Source organism: Nelusetta ayraudi, unplaced genomic scaffold, assembly GCF_046127955.1.
Source record: "Nelusetta ayraudi isolate G7.1 ecotype Tasmania unplaced genomic scaffold, CSIRO-AGI_Nayr_v1 ptg000059l, whole genome shotgun sequence".
Lineage (NCBI taxonomy): Eukaryota > Metazoa > Chordata > Actinopteri > Tetraodontiformes > Monacanthidae > Nelusetta > Nelusetta ayraudi.
Genome location: NW_027466109.1, coordinates 3,975,001 through 3,989,417, shown reverse-complemented (window position 1 = coordinate 3,989,417; position 14,417 = coordinate 3,975,001). Strand labels below are relative to the sequence as shown.

The 14,417-nt window shown below is 43.4% G+C and overlaps 4 protein-coding genes across 8 annotated transcripts in view; 3 read left to right on the top strand and 1 right to left on the bottom strand.

Annotated features, from left to right (window-relative positions):
- The first annotated feature begins 299 nt into the window (after positions 1 to 299).
- Positions 300 to 3,699, top strand: armh1 (armadillo like helical domain containing 1). 2 transcript variants are annotated; one of them, XM_076039358.1, is made up of 10 exons: positions 303 to 610; positions 1,213 to 1,281; positions 1,353 to 1,519; positions 1,617 to 1,813; positions 1,924 to 2,008; positions 2,161 to 2,275; positions 2,420 to 2,503; positions 2,717 to 2,846; positions 2,951 to 3,028; positions 3,480 to 3,699. In XM_076039358.1, exons 1-10 carry the CDS (start codon positions 384 to 386, stop codon positions 3,597 to 3,599), a joined length of 1,272 nt encoding a protein of 423 aa, XP_075895473.1. In that variant the 5' UTR covers positions 303 to 383; the 3' UTR covers positions 3,600 to 3,699. The 2 variants fall into 2 exon arrangements, 1 of the variants encoding a protein (XP_075895473.1); XR_012928434.1 differs by lacking the exon at positions 3,480 to 3,699 and having other exon boundaries at positions 300 to 610; positions 2,161 to 2,274; positions 2,422 to 2,846.
- mutyh (mutY DNA glycosylase) lies at positions 2,967 to 8,549 on the top strand. 3 transcript variants are annotated; one of them, XM_076039356.1, is made up of 17 exons: positions 2,967 to 3,028; positions 3,480 to 3,545; positions 3,987 to 4,082; positions 4,588 to 4,718; positions 5,128 to 5,167; positions 5,272 to 5,345; positions 5,433 to 5,474; positions 5,558 to 5,629; positions 5,717 to 5,830; positions 5,937 to 6,034; positions 6,542 to 6,686; positions 6,774 to 6,861; positions 6,941 to 7,123; positions 7,344 to 7,489; positions 7,631 to 7,780; positions 8,020 to 8,073; positions 8,157 to 8,549. In XM_076039356.1, the coding sequence occupies exons 3-17, from the start codon at positions 4,004 to 4,006 to the stop codon at positions 8,304 to 8,306; spliced, it is 1,566 nt and encodes a 521-aa protein (XP_075895471.1). In that variant the 5' UTR covers positions 2,967 to 3,028; positions 3,480 to 3,545; positions 3,987 to 4,003; the 3' UTR covers positions 8,307 to 8,549. The 3 variants fall into 3 exon arrangements, with proteins under 3 accessions (XP_075895471.1, XP_075895472.1, XP_075895470.1); XM_076039357.1 differs by lacking the exons at positions 2,967 to 3,028; positions 3,480 to 3,545 and adding an exon at positions 3,704 to 3,914; XM_076039355.1 differs by lacking the exons at positions 2,967 to 3,028; positions 3,480 to 3,545 and having other exon boundaries at positions 3,704 to 4,082.
- A 384-nt stretch (positions 8,550 to 8,933) lies between these two features.
- On the top strand, positions 8,934 to 12,260 carry elovl8b (ELOVL fatty acid elongase 8b). The gene is made up of 8 exons (XM_076039242.1): positions 8,934 to 9,119; positions 9,193 to 9,250; positions 9,690 to 9,877; positions 10,007 to 10,087; positions 10,632 to 10,688; positions 10,772 to 10,886; positions 11,315 to 11,442; positions 11,519 to 12,260. Exons 2-8 carry the CDS (start codon positions 9,193 to 9,195, stop codon positions 11,681 to 11,683), a joined length of 792 nt encoding a protein of 263 aa, XP_075895357.1. The 5' UTR covers positions 8,934 to 9,119; the 3' UTR covers positions 11,684 to 12,260.
- The window catches only part of glis1b (GLIS family zinc finger 1b), a 70,530-nt gene continuing 68,088 nt past the window's right edge, over positions 11,976 to 14,417 (bottom strand). For both annotated transcript variants that reach the window (XM_076039240.1, XM_076039241.1), the window contains 3 exons: positions 14,277 to 14,417; positions 13,295 to 13,456; positions 11,976 to 13,202 (listed from right to left, as the gene is read on the bottom strand). The exon at positions 14,277 to 14,417 is cut by the window's right edge and continues 2 nt beyond it. In XM_076039240.1, coding sequence (XP_075895355.1) covers positions 13,066 to 13,202; positions 13,295 to 13,456; positions 14,277 to 14,417 — 440 coding nt within the window. In that variant the 3' untranslated portion in view covers positions 11,976 to 13,065. The remainder of the gene's footprint in view (positions 13,203 to 13,294; positions 13,457 to 14,276) is intronic.

The following is a 14,417-nucleotide window of genomic DNA, read 5'->3' as shown; positions in this document are numbered from 1 at the left end:
TTGTTTTAATTGTCTGATACAATTATACAATTGCTCTACACGATATTTTGTGTTGTAACCACCTCTTAAAATAATGTAAAATGTGAAATTTGATATTTATAATTAAATGTATCTTATTGCTCACATAATCTGTAATTTAAAATTAACATTAGATTCATTTATTTAGTTAGTTATTGGCCCAATTCTAACAGTTTAAAAGGGTGGGGATGTAAAAAGAAAAAAAAAGAAAAGCAAAGAGAGAGAGGGGGAGAGAGAGAGAAAGAGAGAGTCTGTTTTTAAATGGTCACCACAATGTTGCTTGGCAACGTGGTTGCCTGGTTTGTGGTTGCAAACAAACGCACAGCGGAAAATGTGCTTGCATCACTTTAAAAGTTCAAAAGAAAATGACACAGAGGGCAGACGCGATGTGTTCACCGGAAGGACTGGCCAACATCGGTAAAGTTGTGGCTTTTCTTCGGGAATGGGACCGCGGTGATCGGACGGTGCGCTGCCGCATGCTGAAGTCTTTCCTGGCTCAGAACTCCGGGAAAATGTTTTACGAACTGGAACTGGACTTTGCCCAGGTTGCCAGCCTCTTTTTGGCTCGACTTACCACTTGGATGAGACTCACGTATCCTTTTTTTTTTTCTTGTGTCTTGAATAAAGGGCCTGGGACCTTTCTGTGTGGAGTTTGCATGTTCTCCCTGTGTCTGCGTGGGTTCTCTCCGGGTTCTCCGGCTTCCTCCCACACTCCAAAAACATGCATGTCAGGTCAATTCAACATTCTGAATTGTCTGTAGGTGTGAATGGTTGTTTGTTTCAATGTGGCCCTGTGATGAACTGGCGACTTGTCCAGGGTGTACCCTGCCTTCGCCCTAAAACAGCTGGGATAGGCTCCAGCAGACCCCTGTGACCCTGATTAGGAATAAATGGGTATCGAAGATGAATGAATGAATGAGTTCAAATACATATTCTTGCTTGTTTTCCGTAGCCCATGCATTAATATTGTGTACCTGTTTAAAGGGCCTGATGCAGTAAAGTTGCAATGAAGATCTATGCATTAAAAAACAATAATAATTGAGGTTTGAAGGAAAGGGATCCGTGTAGTGCAGTAAGTAATAAACGGGAAAGTGGTTAAATTGAAATCTTTTTGTTGTTTATTAATTTAGCTAAACAGAGCTTAACACTGATTTCTGTCCTGGATGTGACCCCAGTCCCTAACTCAAAATCCAGGTACAGGTTTGAGGCTTCCTTGGCGCTGCAACTTAAAGCCGTTGGGATTTTCCTCTCTACTGTGGCTTAGTGAGTGAGATTAACCTGTATATTGTCACTGAAGCACCTCTTGTTAACTGAGTAATTCTCTGATCCTTCAGTGATCAGTACCTGAATGAGTTTTTGGAGGACGGAGGTGTTCTCATTCTTTTGGAGATCTTGAGCCAATCTCAAATCAAGGAGGAGGAAAAGCTGGATGCGCTCCGTCTGCTGCTCACGGTCTCAAACGCCGGTCGCAGTTACAAAGAGGTTATTTGTGAAAATCACGGTAAAGCTATTTGTCTCCAACCTTGTGCTTGGATTGTTTGTGCATCTCTGCAGTGGCCCAGTCTGCTTTGCTCTTTATAACCTCCCTACATTCTTAGGCGTTAAGGTGGTGGCCGAGTGCCTCGCAAAGTCAAGTGCAGATGAGATGCAAGAGGCGGCTCAGAAGCTCCTGGAGTCCCTGTATCATGGAAACACTAAATATCAGAGCCAGCTCTACAAGGGCCTGATTGCCCTCTTGACTTGCAGCGCACCTAAGGTCCAGCAGCGAGTCCTGCACACCTTGCACACCGTGCAGGTAAATACACAAAGTTTGATGAAATTTTAATGAAATCAGATATTTTCTTATGGGAAATATGTAAGATAGAGAAAGAAATGCAACCGTTCTCTCGCCCTCCTGTATCTTAGTCTAGAATGAACACAGCCCATCACAGCATTGTGGAGACTGTGCTGAACACACTTGGGTCCATCTACCTGGAAGTACAAGATGAAGGTGAGCACACAATATAGTGATAATATGAAAAGCCGAGTGAGGGTTCTGAAGAGTTTTACTTTTTTTGTACATGGTCTTTTTTAACCATGTGTGTGACAAACAACATCATCTAATCACATTTTCTTGCTGTATGCACATTTTTTCTTTGGCAGCTAGAAATCTAATTTTAGTCCTAAAGGATCATGATGTGAGGCCAGTGCTGCTCAGTGGCCTGGTGGCTCTGCTGAGGCCTGCTGGAGAAGTGCAGCGGCATCAGAATTTGGAAGGTAACTGGCCAACAGCGCTCAATCATTGACAGTAATGAAAATTAATTTCTGACAACCCACAATTTGTTATTGTAACTGAATTTTCTAAGAAATACAAGCGTTTTTGTCTATTTTGCGTTAATTTTTTGTCGCAATATTTTGTTGAAGCCCGATTAGAGTCTGAGACCGTCGAGGCGACAGGATCCCTGCCTGTGTTTGTGCAACAAGCTGCTGCAGCTAAAACCATACAGTATTTAAACACACTTTTTCTTGGTTACAAAACATGTTCAAAGTTCAATGTTTCTGTAATGTATTTAAACAAATACATAAATGAAATGAACAATAACTAAATACACCTTTACCAGTATGTCTTTCTCTAATCTAATCCTCAAGGTTTCCGAATGTCAGATCCTCTCTTCCAATATTCTGAAGTGATATTTTAACCTTGTTAAATGTTTCACAGCCTACTGGCCAAAGACAACCAAGAAATATCACAGGAGCTTCTCTCTCTTGGAGTGATCCAACATCTTCTCCATGCAATGGGGAATAGAGAACATATTGATGCCCAAGTCCAAGCCAGTCTGGCTTTAAAGGTGCCTATTCCTGACACAGTGCATGTGTGCATACTTCAGTTTATCAAAGACGAACCTCACGTTTCATGGGATTTTTAAATGTTCTATTTGTTATCCCTACCCAGCACTTTGTCCACTCAAACACATCTCTGGAAGAACCGGTGCTGAAAGTCATGGGCAGTACACTGTTTGCAGCCTTTATGGTGGGTCTTAATTAATAATAATAATACTAAGCAGCTCTATAGGTAACTTTCGGTGGAAATTACGAAGTGACGAAGTAAACACGCTGCAGTGCTAGGTTATTGATGTGGGGAAATACTGGAGCGCTCGTATGTGTTCAGGAAAAACACCAATATGGAATGCAAAACAAAAATTGACAATGACGTCGTAGCAACCGTTCAACACTTTTATTAATTCCGTCTAGTGGTTCGTCCGGCGTGTCGGGTCGCGCTTGAAAGTTACGCAGTGCAGTTACAGCCGGCACAACCCCTCTCTCGCTGCCGAGGCGGCACCGTTGGTCCTATTAATTGGTTATGTATCGCTTCACTGAGTTTGGAATCATAATTTTATGGTCGAAAAGTTACCAAGAGCTGCTTTAATAATCATCTCAATTCACAGCTGCTGCTAATAATGAGTCTCATTCTGTTTTGGCAGAACAAACCTGACACTCTCTACATGAATATGGATGACACACAAGCAGAACTACTGCTGACCAACAAAGTAAAGATATCTGATGGTGCTGACAAGTTTGTCTTAACGGTACTCAACATTTAGAATTTTTAAAAAAGTTAGTTTTATTTGTTATTGTTATACCCCATAAGAATTTTGTGACTTAATTTGTTGTCTGCCATAATTTTTTTTTATGAAATTTAAAAAATAAAACCCTCTTTATGGATTTTCTTCTTAATAAAGTTTTATAAATTTTACATTTATTTCCCACAAACCGAGGTTTATGTATTTCTTCGTGGACATTTGTCGTTTAACTTTGTCCCTCCTACCGGATATGACGTTTGGTCTTTCCCTCGTTTCCTCACCCCGGATTGGACGATCCTCGCCGGGAATATGGCGGGACTCTGACGAAACGGCGAAGTAAATAACAAACCTGCAGACGCCGAGCGCCCAATAGTGAATTAAATTATTGCATGTGGAGTTTGTGTTTAGCAAGGTTCAGTGCGACCATGCGTGGAGCAAAGAGAAGCGGAGCGAAACTGGCAGAATCAGCAAAGCGGAAGAGGACGAAGGCAGCAGTGAAAGACGGTAGTGCAGGAGCAACATTGGTGTTACCTGGTCAAACCGTTGCTTTGCCTTACAGTCAAAGTTAAAATGCCTTGCAATGTGAGAACAAAAGTGCGTGTACAACTCGTCTTCTTTGGCTAAGGAATGAAGAGACTGTCTTGTTTTTGTTGTTTTTGTTGTTTTTGTTGTTTTTGTTGTTTTTTTTTTTAACTGCAGTGTGTGCGTACAGTAGTGCAAGTTTATGTTTTAAATGCAAGTATGGAGCGCTGATGAATTAGACTTTACTCTATTGGCAGAAGACAAATATTCTGTGATGGCATGAGCTGAAGATAGTTCAAGGTTCTTTGAGGTTGATTTTCATTTCAAGCATTAATAGAGCTCATGACAAACTGTCACCATCCACTGTTATCCTCTTATTATTGTTATCCCCAGTTTATTGAGTGTGTATATATACATCATGTGCACGTTGCCTCAGTATGAGCCTTGCAGTTGATATTCGAGGACACTGATGTCTCTGGTCTTCTAGAAAAAACTGGGGATGCTCCCAGGGCCAGCGTGTATCACACCTTCCCCGATCCTGCTGCTGTCGTGCAGCTTCGCTCTCAACTCCTCCATTGGTACGACAAGGCCAAGAGAGAGCTGCCCTGGAGGACCCTGGTGTGGAAAAGACTTTTATTTTCCAGTGCTAAATTAAGATTCAGTCTTAGTCTTTAGTCCTCTTTTGAAATAAATATTTCATACGTATGGTAACCTGTTTAAATTGACATCAGTATATCATTGAACGTATATATATTAGAATTTAAATGTACAGAAATGATTTTGACAAACTGAATAATGACACTCTTGATTGGCCAACACTATATGGAGTCGTATTGTCCTGCCTTTAAAGGGCCAGTGTGCAAGATTCTGTGGCATGTCGTAATAACAAAGCACGTTGCAAAGAATTGGGCACTCCTTGATTTTATTTTATTTTATCACATGAAGTACTTCATGATGATGACAGCCTTTAACACCTCATGGAAAAATGCAAACGCTTTGCTGACTTGCTCCTTGTGCTCTTCTGTAGGCTGCCACAGTCTCAGACCCTGACATCAGGACATATGCAGGTGAGTACATCAGTTTTGCTTTGGCTTTTGTTTTTATGTTGATATGATGTCACAAAAAAGCAAAATCTACTGCGGACAAATTCTGTTTCTGTCTTTTTATGCAGTGTGGGTGTCAGAGATCATGCTGCAACAGACTCAAGTTGCCACAGTAATAGACTATTATAACAAATGGATGAAGGTGTGTGTGTGTGAACCTTCTATGTGTTGCGCAGGTGATTTTTGCATGTCAAAGTGTTGGTAAAACTCAGCCTCCCTTTTCTTCCAGCGCTGGCCCACGGTGCAGGATCTTGCTGCTGCCACTCTGGAGGTGATTCCCTTAAAGTAGCCGCTGAAGAAGATGGTTACATAAAATCACAACTATTAAAATGTATCGATTCCATTACTGCACAGGAAGTAAACCAGATGTGGGCGGGGCTTGGCTACTACTCCAGAGGAAAAAGGCTCCATGAAGGAGCTCAGAAGGTCTGAATTGCTGGAAAAACATTCTGAAGTCTAGATTTGTAGACGTGAGATGCTTTGGTTCTAAGACTTGTGCCTGCTTTGTGTCAGGTGGTGTCAGAGCTGCAGGGAAAGATGCCCGACACGGTGGAGACCCTGCTGCAGCAGCTGCCTGGTGTTGGTCGCTACACTGCTGCAGCCATAGGCTCCATTGCTCTAGGCCACGTAAGCACAGCTGAAGATACTATATGCTGTACGGTTCTTTCTTTGCTCTAGGGCTTTTTAATGTTGATGGTTCACCTCCGCTGTGTGGCACCATGTGCTGTCCCAGGTCACCGGTGCAGTGGATGGCAACGTCATCCGGGTGCTGTGTCGCCTGAAGGCCATAGGAGCTGACAGCACAAGCCCAGCAGTAACAGAAGCACTCTGGTGAGGTTGAATTTTTTTTGTAAACTCTTGTTTTTACCAGCTTGCCGACATTGCGCACCGTGAGGGTGGAACATGTTTAGCAGCTTGTGTAAATAAAATGATTTGAGAGCCGTAGCAGTCTGCTGTGTGCACCTGCAGAACAATTTATGTTCTGTGTTTGTTGAGAAATTTATATCTAAAAAAAAAAACCCAAAAGATTTAATAATAAAGAAAAAACAAAAGTAGAAGTTGGAGAAAAATGAACTTGCATGTCTTTTTAAATTAGCATTAAACTGTATTTATTAAGTTTTTTCTTCAATTGAATCATTCTTCATTTCATTTTGGAGGCTTGAGTTTTACTCAACTGCTTTTCCTGCACTCTGGGTCACAGGTGTTGCCAGATCCTGAGATCCTGCCTTGTGTCATTTTAATGTTTGGACTAATTGCATGTGAAGGGAACACATTCTTCAACTGGCTTCCAAGAGGTTAATTAACCTGCTCTCTCAACATTCACCGTGGTCACTTTAGGAACCTGGCCAATATGCTGGTGGACCCAGCCAGACCCGGGGACTTCAACCAAGCCATGATGGAGCTGGGAGCCCGAGTGTGCGCCCCCAAAGCCCCCTTGTGCAGCCAGTGTCCAGTACAGACTCACTGCCACTCTTACCGCAAGGTAACATGCAACCTCAACCTGAATAATGAGTAAAAAAGTTTGCCAGTGGTTTCTGTTTTAATTTGTATTGCAATTGTTTTTGCGCAGGTTCATCTGAAACAGGAGAAGAACTGCAAGAAGCTGTCGGGGAAGCTGGACAGGAAGCTGTCAGGCGTCACCGATATAGAAGACTGTGGTACGTGTGTCCTCGTGCCCCTCTCTCTTAGGCTACTACATATTCAAGGTATTTATTTACCTTCATGTGCTTTTCAAAGTGAACAGTGGCACGTGCAAGCTGTGTCCCTCGGAGCCCTGGGACGACGAGCTGGGGGTCCTGAACTTCCCACGAAAGCCGGCAAAGAAGCCACCGCGAGTGGAACGAACTCTGGCCTGTGTGGTTATCAGACGTGGAGACGAGGAGGAGGACGAGTACCTGCTCACGCAGAGGCCAAACAAAGGTCAGCAGGGCGGCGGAGAACTGTTGAACTTTTTACATATCACTGTAGCAGCAGCACCTCTCTGCTTGATACACTTTTTTCCTCTTGCTAATACCATAACTCAATTTCTCTCACACCGCATAAATTGGATGCATTTTAATGAGTTAAAAATATTTTTTTGTAGGACAAAGCAGGTATTTGAAATGAATGGATGGCTAATTTTTCTTTTGCATGATGACAGGTTTGTTGGCTGGGCTGTGGGAATTCCCTAGTCTCCTGCAGGAGGTGAAGAGCTCTGATATTAAGCACAAGGAGATCCTCAGCGATGAGATCAACAGGATTCTCGGGACCCGTTGTACTAGCAGTCTCCTCCAGAATGTCGGAGAGGTCGGCTTTATGTCTCCCACAGACACACACACACACTCACTTTTTCAATGTCTTTTCAACCTTCTCTCTCTCCCTCTCTCTCTCTCTCTCTCTCTCTCTCTCTCTCTCTCTCTCTCTGTTTCTTTTACTCACCGTTTGCAGGTTGTTCACATCTTCTCCCACATCCACCAGACGTATGTGGTTCACAGCTTGTGTTTGAAGGACGCAGACACACATGCCTGCAGTGAAAATGTGCAGTGGCTCACCAGATCTGCGCTGCAGGAAGCTGCTGTGTCCACAGGTGTGAAAAAGGTGTGTGCATTTTTTCAAATTTATTTCATCTTTTTTTTGACAGTGTGTTTGCAGCTCAGCAGTTAATCCAAGGCCATCACTCACAGAACAACTCTTTTTGCAGAAGCAGTGCAGATGTTAGGCTCAATTTACTTTCACGTTCTCAAACATGTTAGTCGCATAAATTGCACGGGGGCTCAGTCAGTGGCCAACCCGTGGGCCTGATGCACTGACATACAAAAACGTCTCTTCTCCTGCAGATCCTGAAGCTCTGTGATTCAGTGCTCGGTCAAAAAGAACAGCAGCCTTCCAAAGTAAATAAACCCTAATTATTTAACTATATTTAGCCTGTTGAACCTTGTCCTAATGATTTTTCCTTTTGTTTTCTGAAATTTAGGACACAAAAAGACAAAAGAAGACCAGCAGGGGGACAAATAAGAAAGCTCTGGTGTGTGAAAAGAGCAGTCGGAGTGCAGCTAATAGCAGCAGCAGCAGCAGACAGCTCTCCCTCAGCACCTTCTTTAAGACAGTCAAACAGGAATGCTGACAGCACTGTATTTTTCACCCTTGTTGCCCTCTCATTTGCCAAAAGATCATTTAAAAACAATCATAGACAAATATTTTTGTACTATTCGAATACCATCAGCTTTTAAAGTCCTATTTCAATAACAACTAGATAAGGTCTGTAGTTTAATAGAATTGCTTTTAATCATTAGAATTGTATTGCGATGATGATCCATCATTTCACTGTCGTTTGTGAATTTAGCAATAAAACTAACCATGTGTTTTATTACTTGTCTCTGCTTGCACATTTTCTTGCTTCACCTTATTAGAAATCTCAAGAATTGTCAAGAAATCCTCAAAAAAAAAAGAAGAAAACCACTGAAGGGCGGTACAATTGTTGAACTTCGCTCCCCCTGCTGTCGACAAGCGCCAATGATCCAGAAAGGGGAAAAACGAACAAAGTAATAAAAAAAAAAAAAAAAAAAAAAAAAAAGCAAAAAGCAAAAAACAAAACGCGAACGAACAATAAAAACTCAGTTTTAAGTTTTCTGTTGTTTTTCTCTCTCTGCTGAACACTTATCTTGCCACATGTTGGTATCCTGAAACTTGTTAGTTGCCGCTGGATTTATTTCGGTTCAAGACCAACTGCCCGCCTTGTTCTGCAACAGAGCCGCTTCCGGTTGTAGCTCACCGCCTCAAAACCCGCGACTTGTTTCCTCGCCAACGAAGACAGGGGGTTTTCTCCGTGCAAAGTTGAGCTTTGATAAGTTACGGAACAAAGACATTTATTTGCCACACAGTGTCCGAAGGTTCGTCGGATCCAGCCGCACCAGCGCTTGGGAAGGTGAGTGAATCGGTAGAGATACGAAAGCTGCAGTTTCGATTCTTTTTCCTTCCTGACTCATATTTGTCATTCATTTCTTCACTAGATGGCTTCCGCTTGGCAGAGTGTTCTGTCTACACACCAGCGGTTTGTGGACAATGGCGGTATGATGCTAATGATTATTTCCCACTCATTACAGCAATTTGCTTCGAATGTATTTGGGCGTAAAAGGCGTTGTGTAAATGCAGATGTTTCCCCCAAGTGCGACTGTACAATGGCTGCATTGTGAATTGACTGACAGGCTGTCACATGATTTGCCACCACACCAGTCTTGCACTAGAATGGGAGGGTAAGGGTCCCAGCCTGGGAGATATTAGAAAATCATCCCCTCATTAATTGTCAGCTCTCATTAAAACATCGTCCCAAACACATTTTGGGTTCTTGGAGTGATATTTTGTTGACTTTCAATGAAGTGCAGACGGGTTCTTTTGAACTCTGTGGTTGGATGACACATTGTTAACCCTCTTCTCTACGACCTCATGTAGTAGTTTCTGAACAGAGCCTTGTAGTGACTCGGTGACGGTGTCCTCTCTCCTGTTCCAGACAAGAGGACAGACCCCTGGTTGCTGGTCTATTCCCCAGTTCCCGTGGCTCTCATCTTCCTTCTCTACCTCTGTGTGGTCTGGCTTGGACCCCGCCTGATGAAACACAGGCAGCCCGTCGACCTCAGAGCCGTCCTCATTGTTTACAACTTCGCCATGGTCGGCCTGTCGGCCTACATGTTCCATGAGGTGTGCGTGAGCACTGATTCTTAGCAGGGGCAGTGAATCAATCACAGGGACCTTCAGTGTTCTCGCTGTACCCTGACCAGAGTTCACAGGGTTTTTTATGTGTGTCTCTGTGTGTGCATATTTCAACAGTTCCTGATCACGTCCTGGCTCTCCAACTACAGCTACCTCTGTCAGCCTGTGGACTATAGCACCAGCCCTCTGGCAATGAGGGTGAGCAGGTTTTACTTCATAGTTTCAGAGAGTTTCGGGCTAAAAATACAACAAAAGAACTTAAAGCAAAGATTACTTTTTGAGTTTTCCGTTTTTACATTTCCAACCTGTTCTCCAGCTTTGCAGACTGCTTTATCCCCTCGGGTGACAGAATATTTCGGCCTTTGTTCACAGCGTCCCATTAAAATAATCTGCTAAAACTGTCACTTTGTTTGGCCAGCCACATGTCTGGAAAGAGAAAAAAAAAACAGGCTGCTGTGCTTTGACCTCAGAGGTGCGTTGGCACTAACCTGGGGGAGTTATCAGCACCCTTTGTGACATCACAAAGGCCTGGTATCCTGAACGTTGTTTTTTTTTCCAGAACATTTTTAATTTTAAATTTCAGTTAAAAGAATAGCAAGAAAAAGAGGTTAAGAGTGGGCTTTTCTAATTTCTACGGTTTTGACAGACATACTAATCTCAATATACTATTACAGAATATCTGTAAAGTGAATTTTGCAAACCTAGGAAAACAAGTAATTTCTTGTCTGTGGGCTTCATGCAGATGGCCAGAGCCTGCTGGTGGTTCTTCTTCTCCAAGATCATAGAGCTCAGTGACACGGTGCGTACCCGCTAGACCGCATGCTGCATGAACACGCAACAGTCCCGATCACGTCTTCGCTCCATCTCGCTCTGCATCCACAGATCTTTTTCATCTTGAGGAAGAAGGACAACCAGATCACCTTCCTTCACGTGTACCACCATGCCACCATGATCTTCAACTGGTGGGCGGGAATCAAATATTTGGCCGGAGGACAGTGTAAGCTCTCAAACGTGTCAGTCAAATGTAAAGTGGCGCACTGCCGCAGTCTGTGATTGTTAACATAGACTAGCATAAGTGCTTAATCAAAATCCTTTCTATAATAACATACTCTAATCTGTAAAAACTAAGTGCTAAAGACAAAAATACCCAGAAGATTAAGCAAGCTGTGAAATTGTTACTGCAGTCTTTAAAGGTCCCAAGTTATGAAAACTTACTATTAATGTTTTCTTCTTGGGAATTCCTTGGAAAAATCCAGCCTTGACATGCTAACGGCCTTCTTGGATTCCCCTTCAAAACATGTACGTGGTTAATAAAAAAAAGCAGTGTTTTTTAGGGGAGGCTGCGAACAAATGACTAAATATGCAATTTAATGGAGATCCATGCAAGTTTTTTTTTGTTTTTTTTCTCGGTTTACACCACTGCAGCCTTCTTCATCGGCCTGGTGAACACCTTCGTCCACATCATCATGTACTCGTACTACGGCCTGGCAGCCCTCGGCCCGCACATGCAGAAGTACCTGTGGTGGAAGAAATACCTCACATCGCTGCAGCTGGTAAGTGTCCGCGCCTCCAGCATCCAGTCGAGCGGTCGAGCGGCACAAAAACTGTGTCCTGTCCTCTTCTTACCAGGTGCAGTTCATGCTCTTCCTCCTCCACACGGGCTACAACCTGTTCACCGAGTGCGACTTCCCCGATTCCATGAACACTTTTGTGTTTGGCTACTGCGTCACGCTCGTCATCCTCTTCAGCAACTTCTACTACCAGAGCTACCTCAGCAAGAAGAAGAAGAAGTAGTGACGAGCTTCACTCCTGACTGTAGCGCGCACGGTCTCCACCAGGGGGAGCAACATGCGAACATTCTGAAGGTTTCTTCAGAAAACCTTCAGAATTACTGGTGCTTGACATTCGCCATGCAGTTCAGCAATTTTATACTTCGCCAAATAAATGTTTTTTTTTAATATAAAAAACAGGCGATATGACGTCATTCAGTTATTATTGCAATAATGACAAACATTGGAAAGGTTGTTGTAAACAAACTGTACATTTTATATACACATAATTATAATAACAACAGTAATAGAGGAGGTTGTTTTTTTCTGCACGAGTGCAGATTTAATGACTTCACACTGTCCCCCGTAGATAATTCCATAGGCAAATAGAGGAAATGTTTACAAATAATAAAATACAGAAACACATTTTTTTTTTCAAATACAAACACAGCAAATAATATATTCTTTACTACACTTCAGCCTAAATAAAGTGAGAGATGTAGACCAGAAAGGAGCAAGGAGGAGGAGAGCCTTTACTTCTGCTCTACAGGGAGAAGTTCATGTACTTAAAACTGAATATAAAGCAGTATGTTTACACCTGATACTGTTAAAATGGAAGTGTCTCTGCACCAGTTTAGATTTTCTTTATATGGGGAATTTGTTCCAGTCCAAAGTGTTTTCTTTTCTTTTATGAACTCTGTTTAAACGTACACAAGGGAGGAAAAATGTTTTTTAGGAACCATGATTCCATCCTTTGGATTTTTATTAATCACAATTGGATTTTTCTCCAAACTAATTTAATTCATAAATTCAATTTTATAAGGAGGGGCAGGATCAAAAAGTGAAGGGGTCATTTAAAAACTAAAGATAAATCATTGGTCGTGGTTGTTAGATTTTGCTTATATTTTGCTCTTTGTCCCATTAATCTATTCATTCCAAATTCCATTTCAAATTCAAAACTTTTCTTTTCGTTAGAGTTGGAACTCGTTTGGAAGAACCTTGATGACATCACGGTGACCACACTAAGACCTAGTCTGTGAACATATATAGTTTCTCACTGCTTACTGCTCTTCAACTGTAAAAAAAACAAACAACCAAAAAACCCAAAAACCTGGCTGCAATACTGAGCAAATCAACCTATTTGTATAACATTCGCTTCCAACCTGCCTTTACTGTTGAAAATAATAATAATAATAATAATAATAATAATAATAATAATAATAATAATAATAATAATAATGATGATAATTTACATCAAGACCAAACAGTCCTGACGATGACGCAACATGGAATGACAACTTTCAAACGTTCATGTGAAAAATGTCCATTTGCTGAAACGAAAGTGGATACAGGAAGTGGAAGAGGACGACGGCGGGGCGACTGGGACTGCGGGACTTCCTCTTCGCTCTACGTCTCCGTGTAGATGGAGGACATGTGGCCGAGACTGCGGTCGAAGCCGCCCACCGGGAAGAAGATGCTCTCCTCAGGGCTGGATGAGAACTGGCAACCTGCACCAACCTGCAGCTCCTGCGTCAAGCTGAAGCCTGGACACATCGAAGGGGGGCGGGGGGACAAAGCGAAGGTCACACTTTGCTGAAGGTCTGTCCGGCTGATTGGACTGCAGTTTCTTCCAAACCTGAGGCGCCAGCGTTGCCTGGAGACACGTGGAAGCCGTTCTGCTGATGCTGGGCGTAGGCGTGGTGGGGTTCCGCAGGGACGTGGACGCTGCTCACCGGCGTCTGCTCCATCCTGTAGGAGTCTCCGAAGTGGAAGCAACTCTGAAAGGTGCCCTGGTATTCTGTAGGATGGATGAAGGGGAGGATCAGGGAGAGGAGAAAAATAGAAGCCAGGCTTGATCAGCCGCCACCAGCGTCTATGGTCGATTGTTTCCGAGGCCCGACTGAGACTCGGCGTCGCTCTGGAGCTGCGACAAGGCTATATTTGTGCTCAGCCAGTGAAAAGGCCTTGCCAGCCTTGTAGTGTGCAACGCTTGTCCCCGTCGCCTCACTTTGCATTCGGAATTGGACCGCAGAAGTGGGGGATAATGGGAACGCTAGCTGTTCCCAGAGCGCTTTTTACGCAACTCCTCGACCGCGCCGCGGTTACGGAGATGTCCGCGTGCAGCTCGGCACAGGGAAAACAGTGTTTAAGGCATTAGGAAAAAGGCCCCGGAGTGACAGCCGAGCCTGTTGAAAGACAGATGAAGACATGAGCCAGCATTCTGCTGGCTAATTCAGCACAGGAGGAATAAAAAAAAAAAGAAAAAAGCTTCCGGCATGTGGTTTCCCCCACAGATCCTGATCTCTCTCGATCTCCTGAAAACATGTTCTCGTCTTGAGTGACGGAGTAGAAACGCTGCCCTCTGAGGGAACCTCATCCCTTTTAGGCTGTTTTTTTTTCTGCAGCCACATCAACCAGTCATTAAAAAGACGCAGGTGCACGTCAGAGTGGTCTGATACTATGGACGGTAAATAGATGCTGACTGAATCACTGGCAGTTGGAGAAGTATCGGGATTTCATATGGATATGGCAATGAAAGCTTGTTTGAATTCGAGTCAAAGCCCATTTCCTGAAACAAGCAAAGTGAGGCGCGGCCAAGTGCACTGGGCCACTCTTACCGTCGGTGGCAGGCTGATGGTGCTGATAGTGGGAGTACGGCTTGTGGTGGGAGTGGACGTGCTGTTTGTCCAGGGGTGGAGGTGGTGGAGGAGGAGAGGTGTCCGTTCCCTTCATCCCCGGAGACAAGAGTGGACCAGAAA